The sequence below is a fragment of the Bos indicus genome, chromosome 11 (genome assembly GCF_029378745.1).
Source record: "Bos indicus isolate NIAB-ARS_2022 breed Sahiwal x Tharparkar chromosome 11, NIAB-ARS_B.indTharparkar_mat_pri_1.0, whole genome shotgun sequence".
Classification (NCBI taxonomy): domain Eukaryota; kingdom Metazoa; phylum Chordata; class Mammalia; order Artiodactyla; family Bovidae; genus Bos; species Bos indicus.
The window spans coordinates 6,566,219-6,582,670 of NC_091770.1; the positions used below are offsets into that span (position 1 = coordinate 6,566,219).

Sequence of the window (16,452 nt, forward strand, 5' to 3'; positions counted from 1 at the left end):
CTCTGCATGGATGGCACTAAAGTTTATTTACTTCTGTTGTAACTTCCATTTATTCCTTTTTCCCCCCTCCTGTAAACATTTGCATAAGTATCTTTGTAACTCACTTAACCATTCAGCGTGTGAATCCATGTTGCCTGGATCATAACGTCCTAATCTGCATTTTTGCTGGGGTTAAAGAGTATGCAGAAGTGTTAAGACCTGTCTCCTCATTACCCACAGGGATTTTGATTTAATCGTCGGCTAACTCAAACTTGCTGTATTTATTTATATGTAACAAATTTCTTGCAATAAGTTTTAGTTTTCAAATAGGTTTTAAGTAAGATGTCTGTTGAAATGCAAAAATTTCACCATCCATCTTCTACTTAAATGAGGAACCAACCATTTAAGACTTGAGTGCTGATGGAAAATAGGTTTTTGAATTGGAGGAAAAATAAATCTACAGCTGAAAATGGTTGAAGCTTTACTTTGTGATCCAGCGAGCAAGGTGATTTGTGTGGATCAGTAATCAACTGATACCGTTTTTTGGGACCACTTTTTTGGTATTCTTTTAATAGCTTTCATTGGTTTTCAAAATCATAAAAGCAATAACACGACAATTGTAGGGAACTTCAGAAAAAAGGAAGCTTAGGAAAAAGAAAATAAAATGTAACCCCTATCTGAGAGAGATAGTTGTTGTTAACTTTCTAATACATTTCCTCCTCATTTCTATAAATGTATCTCACATAATGGGAATAAAACACTGTACATAAAACAATGTTGTCTTTGTTTCACTTAATGTATTGAGTATCTTCCCACATTCAGAAATTCTTCAAAACTTAAGATTGTGTTGAAGAATAAGACATAATACAGAAAGTGCACAGATTATAAAGAATTACAGGTCCACGAAGAGTCACAGTTAGCCATGGTGTAGCCCCAGCTCCTCCACCCGCCCACGGCGCTCCTGCATTGCCTCCATCGTCGGCCACCCCCCCACCCCCACCACACACACACACACCGCCCCCCGAGGAAACGCTGTCCTGACTTTGAACACCTTAGTATATACTAGGTATGATTTGATGTCTGTTTTTTTGCCTTCATTGAACTAAACTCAAATAAATGGCAAAAATACTTCTTTTGTGTCTCACTTTTTTTTCTAGAGCAGTTTTATGTTTACGGAGAAAGTGAGCAGAAAGTATAGACAGTCTTATATTGGCCCCCTCCAGTTTCCCCTCTCCTCTGACACTTGTTACAGTGGATGGACCAGTATTAATGCATTATTGTTAGCTGAAATCCACAGTTTAGGTTCTCTCTGAGTGTGTCCTCTGGGTTGAACACATGCATAATTTTATCTACCTTTACGGTGTCATACAGATGAGTTGCATCACCCTAAAATTCCTCTGTGCTCCATCCCTTCCTCGAAGCCCATGGCGACACCTGGCCTTTTTTTGCTCTCTGTTGCCTTTTCCAGAACGTCCTGAGTGGGCTCATGCAGTGTGCAGCCTTTTCAGACAACTGAGAGCAAGTACCTCTTTATGAATCAATGTGATGACTTCTTTTGTCTGTTCTGGGTGCTTGCTCAATACTTCTGCTAGGTTTGTTGTTGTGGTTCAGTCGCTAAGTCATGTCTGACTCCCTGCGACCCTATGGACTGCAGCGTGCCGGGCTTCCCTGTCCTTCACTATCTCCTGGAGTTTGCTCAAAATGAAATTATTTAGCATTGTGTGCACACATGTCCATTGAGTTGGTGATGATATCTAACCATCTCATCCTCTGCTGCCCCCTTCTTTTGCCTTCAGTCTTTCCCAGCATCAGGTCTTTTCTAGTGAGTGAACTCTTTGCATCAGGTGGCCAAAGTATTGGAGCTTCAGCATCAGTCCTTCCAGTGAATATTCAGGGTTGATTTCCTTTAGGGTTGACTGGTTTGATCTTCTTGCTTGCTAGGTTCTCTCTCTTCTAACTGACATATAGGAGTGCTTCACATGTTCTGGGTAGGAGTCTTCTGTTAGCTCTGTGTTGTGTCCATTAGTTTATGGCTTGCCTTTTGCTGGACTGAAGTCCCCAAGTTGGGTGATCTGTGAAACCCTTCTGTGCTCTTAAATGGGAAACCATAGTCACTCCAGAAGGTTTTAAGAATCAGATGACCTAATAGCTTGAATTGAGTTTCTAGTGAAACTGATACAAAACAATTCCCTTGCAGTGGGGGGAGGGGGTGGTATTTATTGTTTATTGCAGTTTATTTTGATTACTGTTGTTAACAAAGATACCTAATTTTGAATATGCGTGTAAATTACTGATTTATTTGTTTTGCTAGGCAAAAAGGATAAGTTACGTGTCTACTATTTGTCCTGGTTAAGAAATAAAATACTTCACAACGACCCGGAGGTTGAGAAGAAGCAGGGCTGGACGACAGTGGGGGACCTGGAAGGCTGTGTGCATTATAAAGTTGGTAAGTCCGCCACGGCCGCAAGGGCTCTGCTTTTCAGAGGTTCAGTTTATCTTTTGTTTAAAATTTATGTGTTTTTGAAGCTTTTAGTGAGAAACCTGTCTCTGAGATTCCCAGCTCATTTGAAGCACCTTCTAATCATGAGGTCCACAGGGCTCAGTCTGGATCATAATCAGGTTCACTTCAGCCGTCCCCGACCTCCATCACCCTGACCTTGGACAGTCCACATTCTTCTCTGTAAGATGGGGTTCAGAGGAGCCCCGTTAAGGAAGCATTGCCTGAAGAATGCCAGGCCCCTTGGGTTCTTCCTTGGCCCTGCAAGCTGGTTCTCACTCGAAGCACTGTGGGTCCTTGGCAGTCACTGATGGAATGTTTGAGAGTTTGCCTAAAGAGTTTTGGCCTTTCGGTTTGAATGAAATGCGCTGTGCACAGCTACCGTGCTCATCACTGAGGAAGGAATCTTGCTAGCCGGGCAGCATTTTGTGGCAACATTTTTGTTCTTTTCTCTGCAACATTCATGCCCTGCTTCTCATAAGATTTCACAAGAACAAAACCAAAATACATTTTTTGTGTGTGTTGGGAAAAAAAAAAAATCAAAATACTGGCTCTAACATTGGAAATTAAGGAGGAACGATGGCATTTAGCCCAGTTACAGTTTTATAGATGAGATGGTGTGTTCTAATTGCATTTGAAATGGAAAGTTGAGAAGATGAGCAACTGGTGTCTCTATATATTTAAGACTGAGGATGTGAGGGGCCTATTGGAAGTTGATTTCTGCTTGTGTGTTTTCTGTTCTTCTGGGTTTATGATACGACATGCGGTGGTCAGCGCTTCTTCTCTCGGGGATATTCCAGTCCTTGGTGGTGTCATCTTGTTGGTGTAATCTGTTCGCAGCCCTCAGCTCACTGGTTGCTAATGAGTGTGAATGCCACCCCGATATTAGAGTGATTCTGAGTGATCCTTTAGGGCTCTAGCCCCTTGGTGTAGGCTTGGGGCTTAGGATTTTCTGTGTTGTGGTCTTCTGTAACATTTTTCCTTGTTGAGAGTGGTAGCTGGAATCATCTAAGGCTGAATGTAATGAACTGGCTTATAACAACTGAAATGTCCCTGAACAGATGATCCACAGGGGAGCGAGGGCAGATGCGTTAGACTGAGTTGGACTTTTCCCCAGGACGGAATGTCCACCCTCACTCGGGCCCGTCGTTCATATAGGATGAATCACAAGCATCCATTTGTTACGTTTAGACTTCTGTTGTTCAGTCGCTCAGTCGTGTCCAGCATTTGCAGCACCACGGACTGCAGCATGCCAGGCTTCCCTGTCCTTCATCAGCTCCCGGAATTTGCTCAGACTCATGTCCATTGTGTTGGTGATGCCATCCAACCTCTGCTGCGCCTTCTCCTGCCTTCCATCTTTCCCAGCATCAGTGTCTTTTCCAATGAGTCGGCTCTTCACACCAGGTGGTCAAAGTAGTATTCAGTTGACCCAGACGTGTGCTGTGTAGTATGGTTGCCATCAAGAACAGGGAAGGTGGGAGTGGGTATTTAAATTTATTTGTAAATTAATTAACGTGAATTAAACTTTAAAGTTTCGATCCTCAGTGACACTAGTACATTCCAAGTGTCCCATAGCCCCATGTAACATAAAACCTTTCCACCGTCACGGAAAACTCTATCCTGTCAGCACTGGATGGCCTCTTAGAATCGTTTGTATCATCACAGTCCTGTGATTCATTTGAATAGTGACAACACATGGAATTTAACAAGGAGAGTTATCAAGTCAACAAGCTGAGTCTCACGGTCAAAGTCAGGATCAAGTAGCGCTGTGGTTTAGAGTGGCTGTGCAGACACTGGGGTCTACACCAGCCAATAAGTCAGATGCGGCCAGGGCCATCTGGGTGTCTGCTTTTAGCAGACATGCTGGCTGTTAGAGAACTGAGACAGCTGTGTAAAGAAGGCCTTCATATGTAAGTATAAATTTACAGCGAGATTTTCTTTACTTTTGGTACAGGATGTAGAATCCTATGTAGAATCCTACCAATTACTACTATCTCTATAGCTGGAAGTGCTGTAAAGTGATACTTGGTCTTACACACAGAAACAGATAGAATTCAAATTCAGTTGATGAGTATTTTGTCATAGTTTTTCCATCTGTAAGCTCCACGTGGGACTCGGGAAAGCCCACGTGGAAGATTTGACCTCTTGCTGATATTCAGGAACCTCTTGGCTGGTAAATCACATCATTATCCTTTGGAATTAATGCTGAGTCCTCCGGACAACAGGGTGGAAAGGTCGACGCTGTCCTTGATTATTAAATACTAAGAACGGTAGTAGCAGCATTGAAATTGCTTATTGATAGTAACCAGGGTATGGAGTGGAGTCCAGCACAACATTGAGGAAGATGGGGACAGCCTGAATGTATATTCAGGAATCTGGAAAGTGAACCAGTGCCTGGCCTGCCAGCATTGTTCTCTTACTGGTTTGGATGGATCAACAGGGAAGGGCATGTTTGCAGAGTTTTCAGAAGGCCGCAGAAGGGACTGAGAGGTCCACCATGATACTGACCTGTGCTCTTCTTACTGTTTCAGTAAAATATGAAAGGATCAAATTTCTGGTCATTGCTTTGAAGAACTCTGTGGAAGTCTACGCATGGGCACCCAAGCCATATCACAAATTCATGGCCTTTAAGGTAATAACGACGAGTGCGCTTAAAAATAGTATCAGCCATGCACACTGTGACCAAGAGCCAGGGAATAAGTCAGCTGATCATTTATTTAAAACTGCGCTGTTAGAAGGGGGACAACAAGCCAAGGAATCAAAATTGAAATATATGTGTATGTCTGTGATACTGTGGGCTTCCCTGGTAGCTCAGCTGGGAAAGAATCCTCCTACAGTGCAGGAGACCCCGATTCAATTCCTGGGTTGGGAAGATCCCCTGGAGAAGGGATAGGCTCCCCACTTCAGTATTCATGGGCTTCCGTGATGGCTCAGATGGTATAGAGAATCTGCCTGCAAGGCAGGAGCCCTGGGTTGGGAAGATCCCCTGGAGAAGGGAACTGCCACCCACTCCAGCAGTCTGGCCTGAAGCATTCCATGGACTATATATACAGTCCATGGGGTCACAAAGAGTTGGACACGACTGAGTGACTTTCATTTTCAATTTTTTATCAGCAGTAGGCAGCTTCCAGGTACATCTGTTCAACAGAGGACTAATTAAGAGCGAAGTTACAGAAATTTTTAATGACTTAGTGATATATATTATACATTAAATAGAATAAGTACTAAAAATATGTATACTATTTTTTGTTTCAAGAAAAATACTGTAGAAAAATACTGGCAGTTATTTTGTGGGTGTTTTTAATATGTTTTTGTAATTCTAGACTGCACTAAATACAAATTTTATAAACTTTTTAGTTAAAAATGATATTACTATGACACAAGATATTATAAATCACTTAATAAATATTTCTGATATTAGACACAAAACTTTAAGCATCACCCCTGGGCCTGTTTTAGTGCAAGGTGAGAAATTAATAAGAGTTTTTTTTTTTTTTTAATGATTATTTACTTATTTTTTAAAATAGTTTTGACATATTAAGGGTAGGCCTCCATTATCTGGAAAATTGACATATTTAGATAGCTTATTTGATTCTCCAGTACAGCAAGATAAGTGGGATTATCATATTTGCTTTAAAATAAAGCCACATGTTATTGACTAAAAGCAATTGATTGTAAAGTTAAAATTATTTTTTGAGATCTGATCTTAATCACCTTCATGGACCAAGTACTGTACTCATTATTTTATACATAAATAGCTTATTTGGATCTGTCTCATGAGCTATAGGTATTGACGTTACAGGCCACCCAGGCTGTTACAGTACATGGTAGCCTCTCATTACCACTATTAAACGAGTTGGAGAGTTAAAGTGGAAATGTGAGTAGCTCTGTAGAGACTGTGATGACCACACTGATAAAAGTCTCCATATGTGTTTCTTGCACCGCCCCTCCCTCTCTCCATCGTCTGCATTAGAGTAGTTGCTGCTAACTGATAAAAGCAAAATAAAGACTCACTGTATTTTTGCTTATGGTTTTGCCAGGGTGGTTCAGTCACTGAGTACTGAGTGCCTGGCTCTGGCTTCTCCAGTGGGAACCGTCAGGCCTAAGTTTTGCTCATCTCACTGCTGCTTCTCGCCTGCTCCTTTGCAGTCATTTGGTGAGCTGGTGCACAAGCCGTTGCTGGTGGATCTCACTGTTGAGGAAGGCCAGAGGCTGAAAGTGATCTATGGATCCTGTGCTGGATTCCATGCTGTTGATGTGGACTCAGGATCGGTCTATGACATTTACCTACCAACACACGTAAGAAAGAACCCACACTCTATGGTTGGTTGACTGGCTTCATTTTGTTTTGACTTTTCTCTCTGCTCTGCTCAGTGCACTAACACGGGCAGGGGCTCCTCGCTTCCCCTTTGCAGTGGGGGTGAGTATTTCAGTGACGTGCCCTCTTCAGTAGCTCTCTGCTCCTGTCTCTGAAGCCCTCCCGAGACCCGCCTAGCCCTGCTTTCACTAACCCGGGATGGGAGGGGGCAGCTGCTGGCAGGTCAGGACAGCCACGGGGTGGGGCTGGTTAGAGGAATGTAATGTATTGAATGGAGCCCACAGTCCAAATATATTCCAGGGGCGTCAGGAGATGTGAATGAGTAGCATATAGGGCGTATCAGAGGTAGACTTTCAGATATATCTGACACCACGTGGGTTCTCCACAATGTTGTCCAGTTGCTGTATTTATCACCAGGAAGCTGAGCCAGTGCCTTTGCACAAGACACTCTTATTAAGCCCACGTGCAGGAACAGAGGTGGCCACCAACGTGCTTCCTTGTGCTTTTTCCCCTTCTCCAGATCCAATGTAGCATCAAACCCCACGCAATCATCATCCTCCCCAACACAGATGGCATGGAGCTCCTGGTGTGCTATGAAGATGAAGGGGTTTACGTGAACACGTACGGGAGGATCACCAAGGACGTGGTTCTGCAGTGGGGAGAGATGCCAACGTCTGTAGGTACGTATCCCTGAGCGGAAGCAGTCGTGTTTGTTAAAGTAGGGCCTTTCTTGAGGATATGTGTGTTTCAGATACTGGTGTTACATGGTGTTCAGACCGTTTGACCATTTAACAGAGTGGTTGGCAGTAGGTGTTGGGAAAGGTGGATTGTACACTGTGATGTGTCATAGTCTTATGTTAGGACAAACTCTTAATAGTTTTTTTTTTTTTAATCAATTCATTTATTTTGTTATTTAGTCGCTAAGTTATGTCCAGCTGTTGGTGGCCACATGGACTGCAGCACGCCAGGCTTCCCTGTCCTTTACGATCTCCTGGAGCTTGCTCAGATTCATGTCCATTGAGTCAGTGATGCCATCCAACCACCTCATCCTCTGTTGCCCCCCTTCTCCTCCAGCACTCAGTCTTTCCCAGCATCAGGGTCTTTTCTAATGAGTTGGCTCTTCCCATGTTTTTTTTTTAATTATTTATTTTCTTTCTGGCTGTGCTGGGTCTTTGTTGCTGCAGGCGTTTTTCTCTAGTTGTGGCAAGTAGGAGCTACTCTGTACTTGTGGTGTGCAGGCTTCTCTAGTTGTGGCTCACAGGCTTAGCTGCTCCACAGCATGTGGGATCTTCCCAGATCAGGGATCGAACCCATGTCTCCTGCATTGGCAGGCAGATGTTTTACCACTGAGCCACCAGAGAAGCCCCAAGTAATCATTTCTTAAAGCTCTGTCTCCACAGTTCTCCATTTAATCCAAGGCAGCCAGGGACAGTAAGACAGATGTAGTTGTGACTAATGGGTGGAAGGCGAGGGGAACAGGAAGGTGAGTGATGCTGTGGCGGTCTCATGGCCCACCGCAGTCCACACACAGCCTCTGACCTTCTCTGCACATGTCCTGAAGACTGACGTCTGGAACCCTGTTGGCTCCAAGTTTATTTCCCCAAACTACTTTGGTTTTATAGCAGCCAAGTCTCTGGCTCTGTCCACTTGCCTTTTCTTCTCCCTGGTAATTGGTGTGAGGAAAATAGAAGCCAAACTATGGACAGGGACTGGGGGTAATGCTCCAGCATGTCCTCCTTGGAGGCATCAACAGACTCAGCTGATAATTTAAAACATCACCTTCCAGGATGACCCACAAGGTTGCACGTGTAGAGTCCCTTACATCAGTGGTCCCCATCCTTCTTGGCTCCAGGGAGCAGTTTTGTGGAAGCCATAGGAGAGGAGGGAGGGTTTGGGGATGAGTCAAGCCCATTATGTTTATTGTGTACTTTATTTCAGCTCCACCTCAGATCATCAGCCATTAGATTCCGGAGGCTGGGGACCCCTGTCTTACAAAAACCTCCAAATGCCAGCTGTTTAGTGGGGTGGTGTGTGTGTGTGTGTATGTGAAACCTGAGCAGCTTCTTTCCATGGCTGTTTCCTCATCTTTAACAATATGTGTTTTCCTCTCTCAAAAAGCATATATTCGATCCAATCAGACGATGGGCTGGGGAGAAAAGGCCATAGAGATCCGATCTGTGGAAACTGGCCACTTGGATGGCGTGTTTATGCATAAAAGGGCTCAAAGGCTGAAGTTCTTGTGTGAACGTAATGACAAGGTAACAGTCTCCTTAGGGATTCTTTTTAGATGTTATTTTTCAGCAGTGGTTTATTTTCCATGGAGTTCTGTGAAGCCTTTCCTTGGCATGGTGATAGATTTCTGAAATAACTTTATCAAGGAACTTTTCAGTAGTGACTTTTTAGATCCATTAATGGAGGTCAGGATATATTTTATTTTGTTTTTGTTGAGGGGGTGGACATGTTTATCTCTGCAGAAATCATTCTGTGTTGGGTTTTTGTTGTCTTTTGAGGGTTTTTGTTTTTTTTTTCCCCATTAGGTGGCCTGTCCGGGCTGTGTTTAGTTTAGGGATAGAAAAGGTTGAAGCTCCCAGTTTAGATGGATGGAACTCTTTCATGATTAGAAAGAACCCTCATGCACTTTTAAGTAAGAGGGGAAATTTTCCTTCCCCTGATATATGTTTGAAATACACCACTTGTTAGTCTATCTTTCGAGTATTGACGTAACTGCATTGTTTTCCTGGCGTAAGTGCCTAAGAGGAGAAATTATTTTATGCAAAAGCTGGAGTGCTGCCTACAGGTGAGACCTGTGAGACCCCAGAGCATCAAAGCCCAAGTTAAAACTTTTGCTTTTCCAAACTGGCCACATCGTTTTCTTCTTTAGGACTCCCTTCCTCCCCAAACCAGCCTTGGAGTGGAGCAGACAGCTGGCCAAGGGTGTTGACCCCTCTGGCCTTTTCTAAGCTTAGATTTCTCTCTTTTCTGTCACTTGGATGAAAATATGACTACCTGAGGCAGCCCACTACAGCCTTAGAAACATTCCCACCTCTTGCTTCACACTGAAATACATTAAGCCTTCCAGTCACCAGACCTCAGGTTGACTTCTCAGATGAAGAGGAGCTGTCATCTCCCTTTGGCAGGTGGGCCTCCCGCCCAACGAGGTGCTCCACTCCATCCACATCCCCCCGGACCACTTCCTCCACAGTCCAGTCCTCTGGCTCATTCACCGGTGCACTTGACCTACATAATATCTCCGAAATCTTTTATCTTGGAAATCCACGCAGCCTCAGAGCTAACCGAGGATTTTACCAGCTTTGGGGTTTACATTTTCCTAAGTATGTTCAGTGGAACCATAACCACGGTATTCTTTGAACTTCAGGCATTTAAATTTTTTTTTTAATCATTCATGATGTCACACCCATCAGGGTTTATTAATAAAAGGCGCAAAACTAAATTATTTTTTGGACAGTAGAGTCCTATGAAATAACCAAAACATTCAGTTTCATTTTTTAAAAGAGAAAAACAAGGCACTGAGCCGCCTCCCCACTGATCACTGAGTTTGCCAAACACGTTGATCTTTCGGAAAGTGTTAAGGGTGGAGGTGAGCACAGATGGTCCAGTTTGGGGAACATCCCCTTGTTTCCTCTGTGTTCTCACAATAGGGCATGGGGTGCACAGAGTCACCCCTTGGCTAAGGAGTCTTCCTAAGTTAAGAAAATGTTAGTCGTTCAGCCTCCTCCAGCTCTTTGTGACTCCCTCCCTGGGCTGTAGGCCCACCAGGCTCCTGTGTCCATGAAATTCTCCAGGCAAGAATACTGGAGTGGGTTGCCATTCCTACTCCAGGGAATCTTCCTGACCCCGGTCTCCCCGCACTGCTGGCAGATGGCTTTACTGTCTGAGCCATCAGAGAAGCCCTTCTAGTGGAAATGAAAACTGGCTCCTTGCTGATGAATGGACATCACCCCAGATTTCCTTTGGGAGGGGGCCTCCAGGATTTCGGGGTCCCCCTCACTCCTCTCCCCGCTCTCCCCCTGCAGGTGTTCTTTGCCTCGGTCCGGTCTGGGGGCAGCAGCCAGGTTTACTTCATGACTCTCGGCAGGACCTCTCTTCTGAGCTGGTAGGAGTGGCGGGCTAGGCTGCGGCCCTGGAGGTGTCGACCATGAGAACCCGGAGATCCTGGCAACTGGAGCGCGGACCTGCCCGGGCCGCGTGGGCAGGGGTCTCCTCCCTGCCCCCACCCGCTCTTACCAGTTCATCCCCATTCTCTTCTTGTCCTGTTCGAAATAAATCGAGGCTGCATCGCAGCTGGTGCTGTTGAGACTGCCATCAGGTGCTATCCGAGCTGGGATGGAGCCTGGGATGGAGCGGCGGGCAGAACGCATGCGCATCCCCTCCAGCTCCAGTGTTCCTTGTCTGCGGCTCCATGCTGGGGCGTCTGCAGGTGGAGACCAGACGCCGGCGGGGTGGGGGTTGGCAGGTGTAAACGTGCGCTCGGAGGAACAGGTCGCTGAAGCCAAGAGCAGATTTAATATAGTAACATTAACAACGTATTTAATTGACATTTCTTTTTTTTTTTTGTAATGTGACCATATGTGGACAAAGAAGAAGGTGCAGGTTTAAGAAGTTAATATTTATAAAATGTGAAAGACACAGTTACTAGGATAACTTTTTTGTGGGTGGGGCTTGGGAGGCGGGCGGGTGGGTTTAGGGACCCATTTGGTTTCTTGGGAATATTTTTTTTTTTTGGCCAAGAACTCAGTCGTTTTTCTGTGTACCAAGTTTTGCCTAAAATCACGTGCAGATGATTCTTTTAAAAAAAAGGAAAAAGAAAGGGTGTGCATTTGTATCCTGCCCAGAACCTTGTTGTGTGACAGTATTAGCGCTGCCTCGGTCAAAGGTTTAATTTTTGTTTAAACCTGGAAGTGCAACAGCAGTTTCACCACGATCGGCACTTGCAGAGGGGAAAAAAAATCTTTTTCAACCACGTGTTTATTTTTTCGCCTACCTCATTGTTTTTAATGCATTAAGAGGTGGTTTAGTTTCTATGTCTTTGGAGGAAAACATTAATGTTTAACCTTAATACCAAAACGATCCAATTGAAGTTTGACTGTTATTTTGTCACGTCTCAGTAGGCACAAGAGAAATTGTCCCCGAAGGTGGGAAACAGCCACGAGGCTTGTCCGCTGATGGGCACGTCTGCTTTCTGAGCTGAGAAAGCAGATCACGTCGTTTTCCACCAGATTCATCAGGGGTGGTGGTGGATGGACAGGCGGCCATTGCCCACAGCACACGAGGCCTCGCTGTTCTCAGCTCGGAGTTTGCAGACAGGTGGTCATATGGGGGACAACCCCACGAACTGTCGACAGTGTTGCCGGAACCTTTCCTTGGGGCCGGGGGTGTTTCCCTTTTTCTAAAAATGCAATGCACTAAAACTATTTTAAGAATGTAGTTAATACTGCTCATTCATAAGATAGCATCTTCCTGCGTTTCGGGTGTGATATCAGAGCCCTGGCTTCTCGAGTGCTCTCCCTTGCTCACTCTCTGCGCGCTCTCTCTGTTTTTTAAACCTGTTTTACTTTATGAATATGTTCATGACATTTGTAATAAATGTCTTGGGTAATAATTGGTTTCATGGCTTCTGGTCACTGGCTTCCTCTGAGCATGTTGGTTATATTGATTATTTGTTAAAGGGTGGCTCAGCTGTCGGCCTGTCCTCTGGCAGAGTTCTGATGGGAATCTCATTCACCAAACAAAAGCTCGGTGTGGCCTAGGCTTATTCCTCCTCCGTGGTGAATTTGCTTTTATGACATCAAAGCGGAGGTTTTCCACCTTGAGAAATTAACAATCACTTGCACCTGTTTGCTGAGTCTGCCCCCACCCCCCACCCCCAAAGCCGCATCCCATTGGGCATATGCCTTGACCTGTTGTTCTCTTCCTCCTGGGTCAGCATTTTTGCCAGAGGCTCCCCCTTTGAATTTCAAAAATGTAGTGAAGAGTACACAGGCTCACAAATGCAGAAACAACAGCTGGTCACGTACACCCACCACAGCAGCAGCCGCTGAGAAAACCTGTCTCCATGTTGGAAGGATTCAGGCTGGGGAAACAGGCTTTCCATGCGTGTTGACTTCAGCGTAGTGCTGGCGTCTAAGGCAGAAAGAACCAGTTCTGTTCTGGTCATTTGTACTTAAAGGAGAGAAGATCTGGGCACTAATCCTGCCCTTGGCAGGAGTTCTGAGACTGGCCAGACCAATCACTGTGGGGCTGCAGTCCTTGCCACATCACTGCTGGTGATTCCCTTCTCGGGTTGGCTTTTGACGGGAGACAAAATGTGCCCCAGCAAACACATGCACCAGGAGGAGAACGGACGGCATAGTGGGGTCAGTTGTAGCCCCTCCCATGACTTCAGCAAAAGGCCAAGTTGGGCAGGTGTCTTTCAAAAAAATACTAAACTTCTGATGCCAACATGAAAGATATAAAAAGGTTGAGGATGATGGGCTCTGAGCTCAGGTCAGCGTGGGCCTGTCCTACCTGGGCAGCAACTGTTGGTGTGGGAGTTGAACGTGATTGAATCTGTCACTGGGCTTGGCTGACCGAGGTCAACCAGCCACTGGTCCCCTGGTCGGGTGCCTGTGGTCTCCTTCCTTGCCTGGGGTGTCCCTTCCTCCTTGGCCTTCCCGCCGTGCAGACCAGCTTAGGTTGCTACAGCTTCAAGCAGACGCCAGGTTAGCTTTCTCCATGGAAGATGGCAGGCTCTCTCCATTTCATTGCTAACAGGGTAGTGACTTCACTCAAGTGCCAAGATGGCAAAATTAGCAGGAGAATTTAGTATTGTGCCGATACCACTAAATATGGAACCTAGAAAACCATGACAGTTCTTCCAAACAAAATACCAGTATGGCTCTAGGTTTAGTTGAAGCTTTAATAAGTGATACTTTTCTGTATTTAAAACGGAGTCTTTATATTGAGTGCAGTTTTTTGGGGTTTTTTTTTTTTTTTTTTTTTTACTTTTTCTCATGCACATGTTGTGTTGAAGAAAATGTTTACAAAAAATAGTTTTGTTACACTAATGGGCATCACATATTTATGGTCTATTTTTAAGTGATTTTCTATGGGTTATTTAGGCTTTTGTTTTAGTTGTAGTCCACTTAAATGATGGTTCATAATCCCTAATTTTGCCAATCATAAATTTGCTAAACAGTAATGCAAATGACAAGCTGCATTAAGTTTACTAATCAGAACTGCGAAGCAGACTGGTGGCAAGTACACAGCCTTCTTTTTTCAGTGCTAACTTGTCTTCTGTGTATTATGAAAATGACTGTTGTCCCTCTTCTCCCCTTTTTTTGGTCCTTAAATAAAGTAAAAGTGACACCTGTTTCATGTGGCATGAGTTTCCAATATATTCAGTTCCTGCAGAATGTTTACTTTCTATAAGGATCCTCCTTCCCCGGTGCCACCCCAAGGCCCGAGTGAGCAGCTCCCAGATTTTGCCACCTCCCTGAAAGGGGTGGCCCAGGGGATTCCCAGGCACAAGTTACAAAAGCGGCAAACATTTGTTCAGAGATCTTACAATGAGGGACTTCTCTAGGGGTCCAGTAGTTAAGAATCCACCTCCCTTGAAGGGGACATGGGTTCGATTCCTGGTCCAGGAAGATTCCACTTGCTTCGAGGTGACTAAGCCCCTGTGCCTCAACTGCAGAGCTGGAGCAACCCACTCGAAGGAAGCGCTTGTGCCACAAGGGCAGCCGTGAACCGACACAGCTAAATAAATAGATACTTTATTTAAAATCTTACAATGAAGTTGATAGTGAGCTCTTGATGGCCATGCTTCTGAAACCAAAAGCAAAAGTAAAGCTTCTTTACTTTTCTTCTTAGGAAGAAGCCGGCTTGTTTTTCCAAGCCTGAATTGAATCAAGAAGTAAAGTACGTGCTGTCTGTTCTGTAGCTAATTGGACGTTGAAAGGAACCCTTTCTCAAATTGGTTCGTAAACAAGAACCTAAGCCTGATCATTGGAGCTCCTCCAGTGCTAAGTCATCATGGCCCTGCCGTGGATGTCCTCCGTCAACACCCATACACCCCCAGCCCGTGGCTTGGCAGGAACGCTCCACACTGGGTACATCCCAGGTCAGCCGTGGGTGTCAGCACTTTGCCAGAGCCCCCGAGATGGGGAGGAATAGCCATGCAACTTCATCATCAATTACACGTTGGTCAGCTAGCTCCTCTCTGCTTCATGCTAGAAACACGTTCCTGCTCTAAGGTGAAAATAAACTTGGAAATACCTAGGCCACCAGATGAACGAGTTACCTTCCTCATCTGTTGCAGCTGGTGTGGGTGACGGGGAATAAACCCCCGGTGGTCTGTTGTTCCGGCTTCCCTCCGTTGGTGGGGGTTCACAGGAGGTCCAGTGGGTCAGGCCATCCCCTCTAAGGATGACTTGGTGTCGCTGCTGCTGTCTGCCATCTAGACTCAGACAGTGCCCATGCTTCGCTTTATCAGAAGTAGGTGCTGCGTTTTGCAAAGTAAAATCGCTAAGGATTTAAGCCGTTTTCTCAGGAGGGAAGTAACAGGTGTTCAGGTCGGAGATGCTCACCTCTGGTCTGGTCCACCCTGCCCTTCGCTGTGAGATGCTCGTATCATGTGGGATGTGCGTTTCAGAATCTGCCTGGCACTCCTCCACCTCTGCCTCTGTCTGACCTCACTTCCTTGTGCTCATAGTTCACCTCACTTCTCTCTGATTCCCTGATGATGGCCCGACGTTAATTTGTTCGTTCTGTTTGTATCTGTATACAGACCCAGCATATGACAGTATTCTGGCAAATCCCATGGACAGAGGAGCCGGGGGTGGGGCTGCAGTCCATGGGGTCGCAAGAGTCGGACGTGACTGAGTCACCAGCATGCATTTGAGCTGCGATTGGTTCTCACTGGTTTGCTCCTCTAATTTCCTTCCTGTTCGCTTTAGTAGCTTGAAATGAAACCTCTGATCATCTGAAGAGGAGGCCAGGCCCCTGTGCAGCATGGGGCTTGTAAGGAAGCGCCCTGGGGCAGCTAGACCTCCGGGGGGGCTGCGAGCCCCGCCTCCTCCAGCCACGGACCACCCAGTCCTGGAGCAGACCTCCAGCCCTATCGGCTGCATCTTGGCTTCTTGTGAAGACACTGGGACCTCGATGCCTAGGTCTTATCTCCTCGTTTCCTTGGTTACAGGAAATTTGAATTCGATGGTCCAACACAAGATTATTGTTTTTCTTACGGTCTGAATTATACAGTTCTGGCAGCTTCTCCCCTCAGAACTCCTGCTGCAGAGAGATGACGTGGATGGAGCATCAGCCAAGCAGCGCTGCTAGTTCCTTATGTGGAAACCAGTATTAAACAGCTTTTCTACAATAAACTATATTAAAGACTGCCTTTGATTACTTTATTGACAATTTTATTGAGGTGATCCATACCACACAATTCACCATTAAAAAAATGCATGTAACTCAGTGGCCTTTAGTCCTTCAGAGTTGCATATACATCCCCACAAATCCTGTCTTTATACGTGGTTATCACCCCAAGAAGGCAGCCTGTACCCCTCTGCCGCCATCCCTTGGTCTGCCCCGCTCCCATGCCCCTGAACGCCATGCAGTCTGTCCTCCACCCTCTCGTGATGTGGGCGCGTCTCTTGGA

At 45.5% G+C, this 16,452-nt stretch overlaps 1 protein-coding gene across 50 annotated transcripts in view; it reads left to right on the forward strand.

Moving 5' to 3' along the window:
- MAP4K4 (mitogen-activated protein kinase kinase kinase kinase 4) overlaps positions 1-14,165 on the forward strand; it is a 149,464-nt gene extending 135,299 nt beyond the window's left edge. For 28 of the 50 annotated variants that reach the window (XM_070798324.1, XM_070798333.1, XM_070798356.1 and 25 more), the window contains 6 exons: positions 2,291-2,425; positions 5,008-5,108; positions 6,626-6,775; positions 7,315-7,474; positions 8,913-9,052; positions 10,829-14,165. In XM_070798324.1, the coding sequence (XP_070654425.1) occupies positions 2,291-2,425; positions 5,008-5,108; positions 6,626-6,775; positions 7,315-7,474; positions 8,913-9,052; positions 10,829-10,912 (770 nt within the window). In that variant the 3' untranslated portion in view covers positions 10,913-14,165. Of the gene's footprint in view, positions 1-2,290; positions 2,426-5,007; positions 5,109-6,625; positions 6,800-7,314; positions 7,475-8,912; positions 9,053-10,828 lie in introns of all 50 variants that reach the window. The other 22 variants (XM_070798321.1, XM_070798332.1, XM_070798322.1 and 19 more) reach the window with 1 other exon arrangement.
- Positions 14,166-16,452: the final 2,287 nt, after the last annotated feature.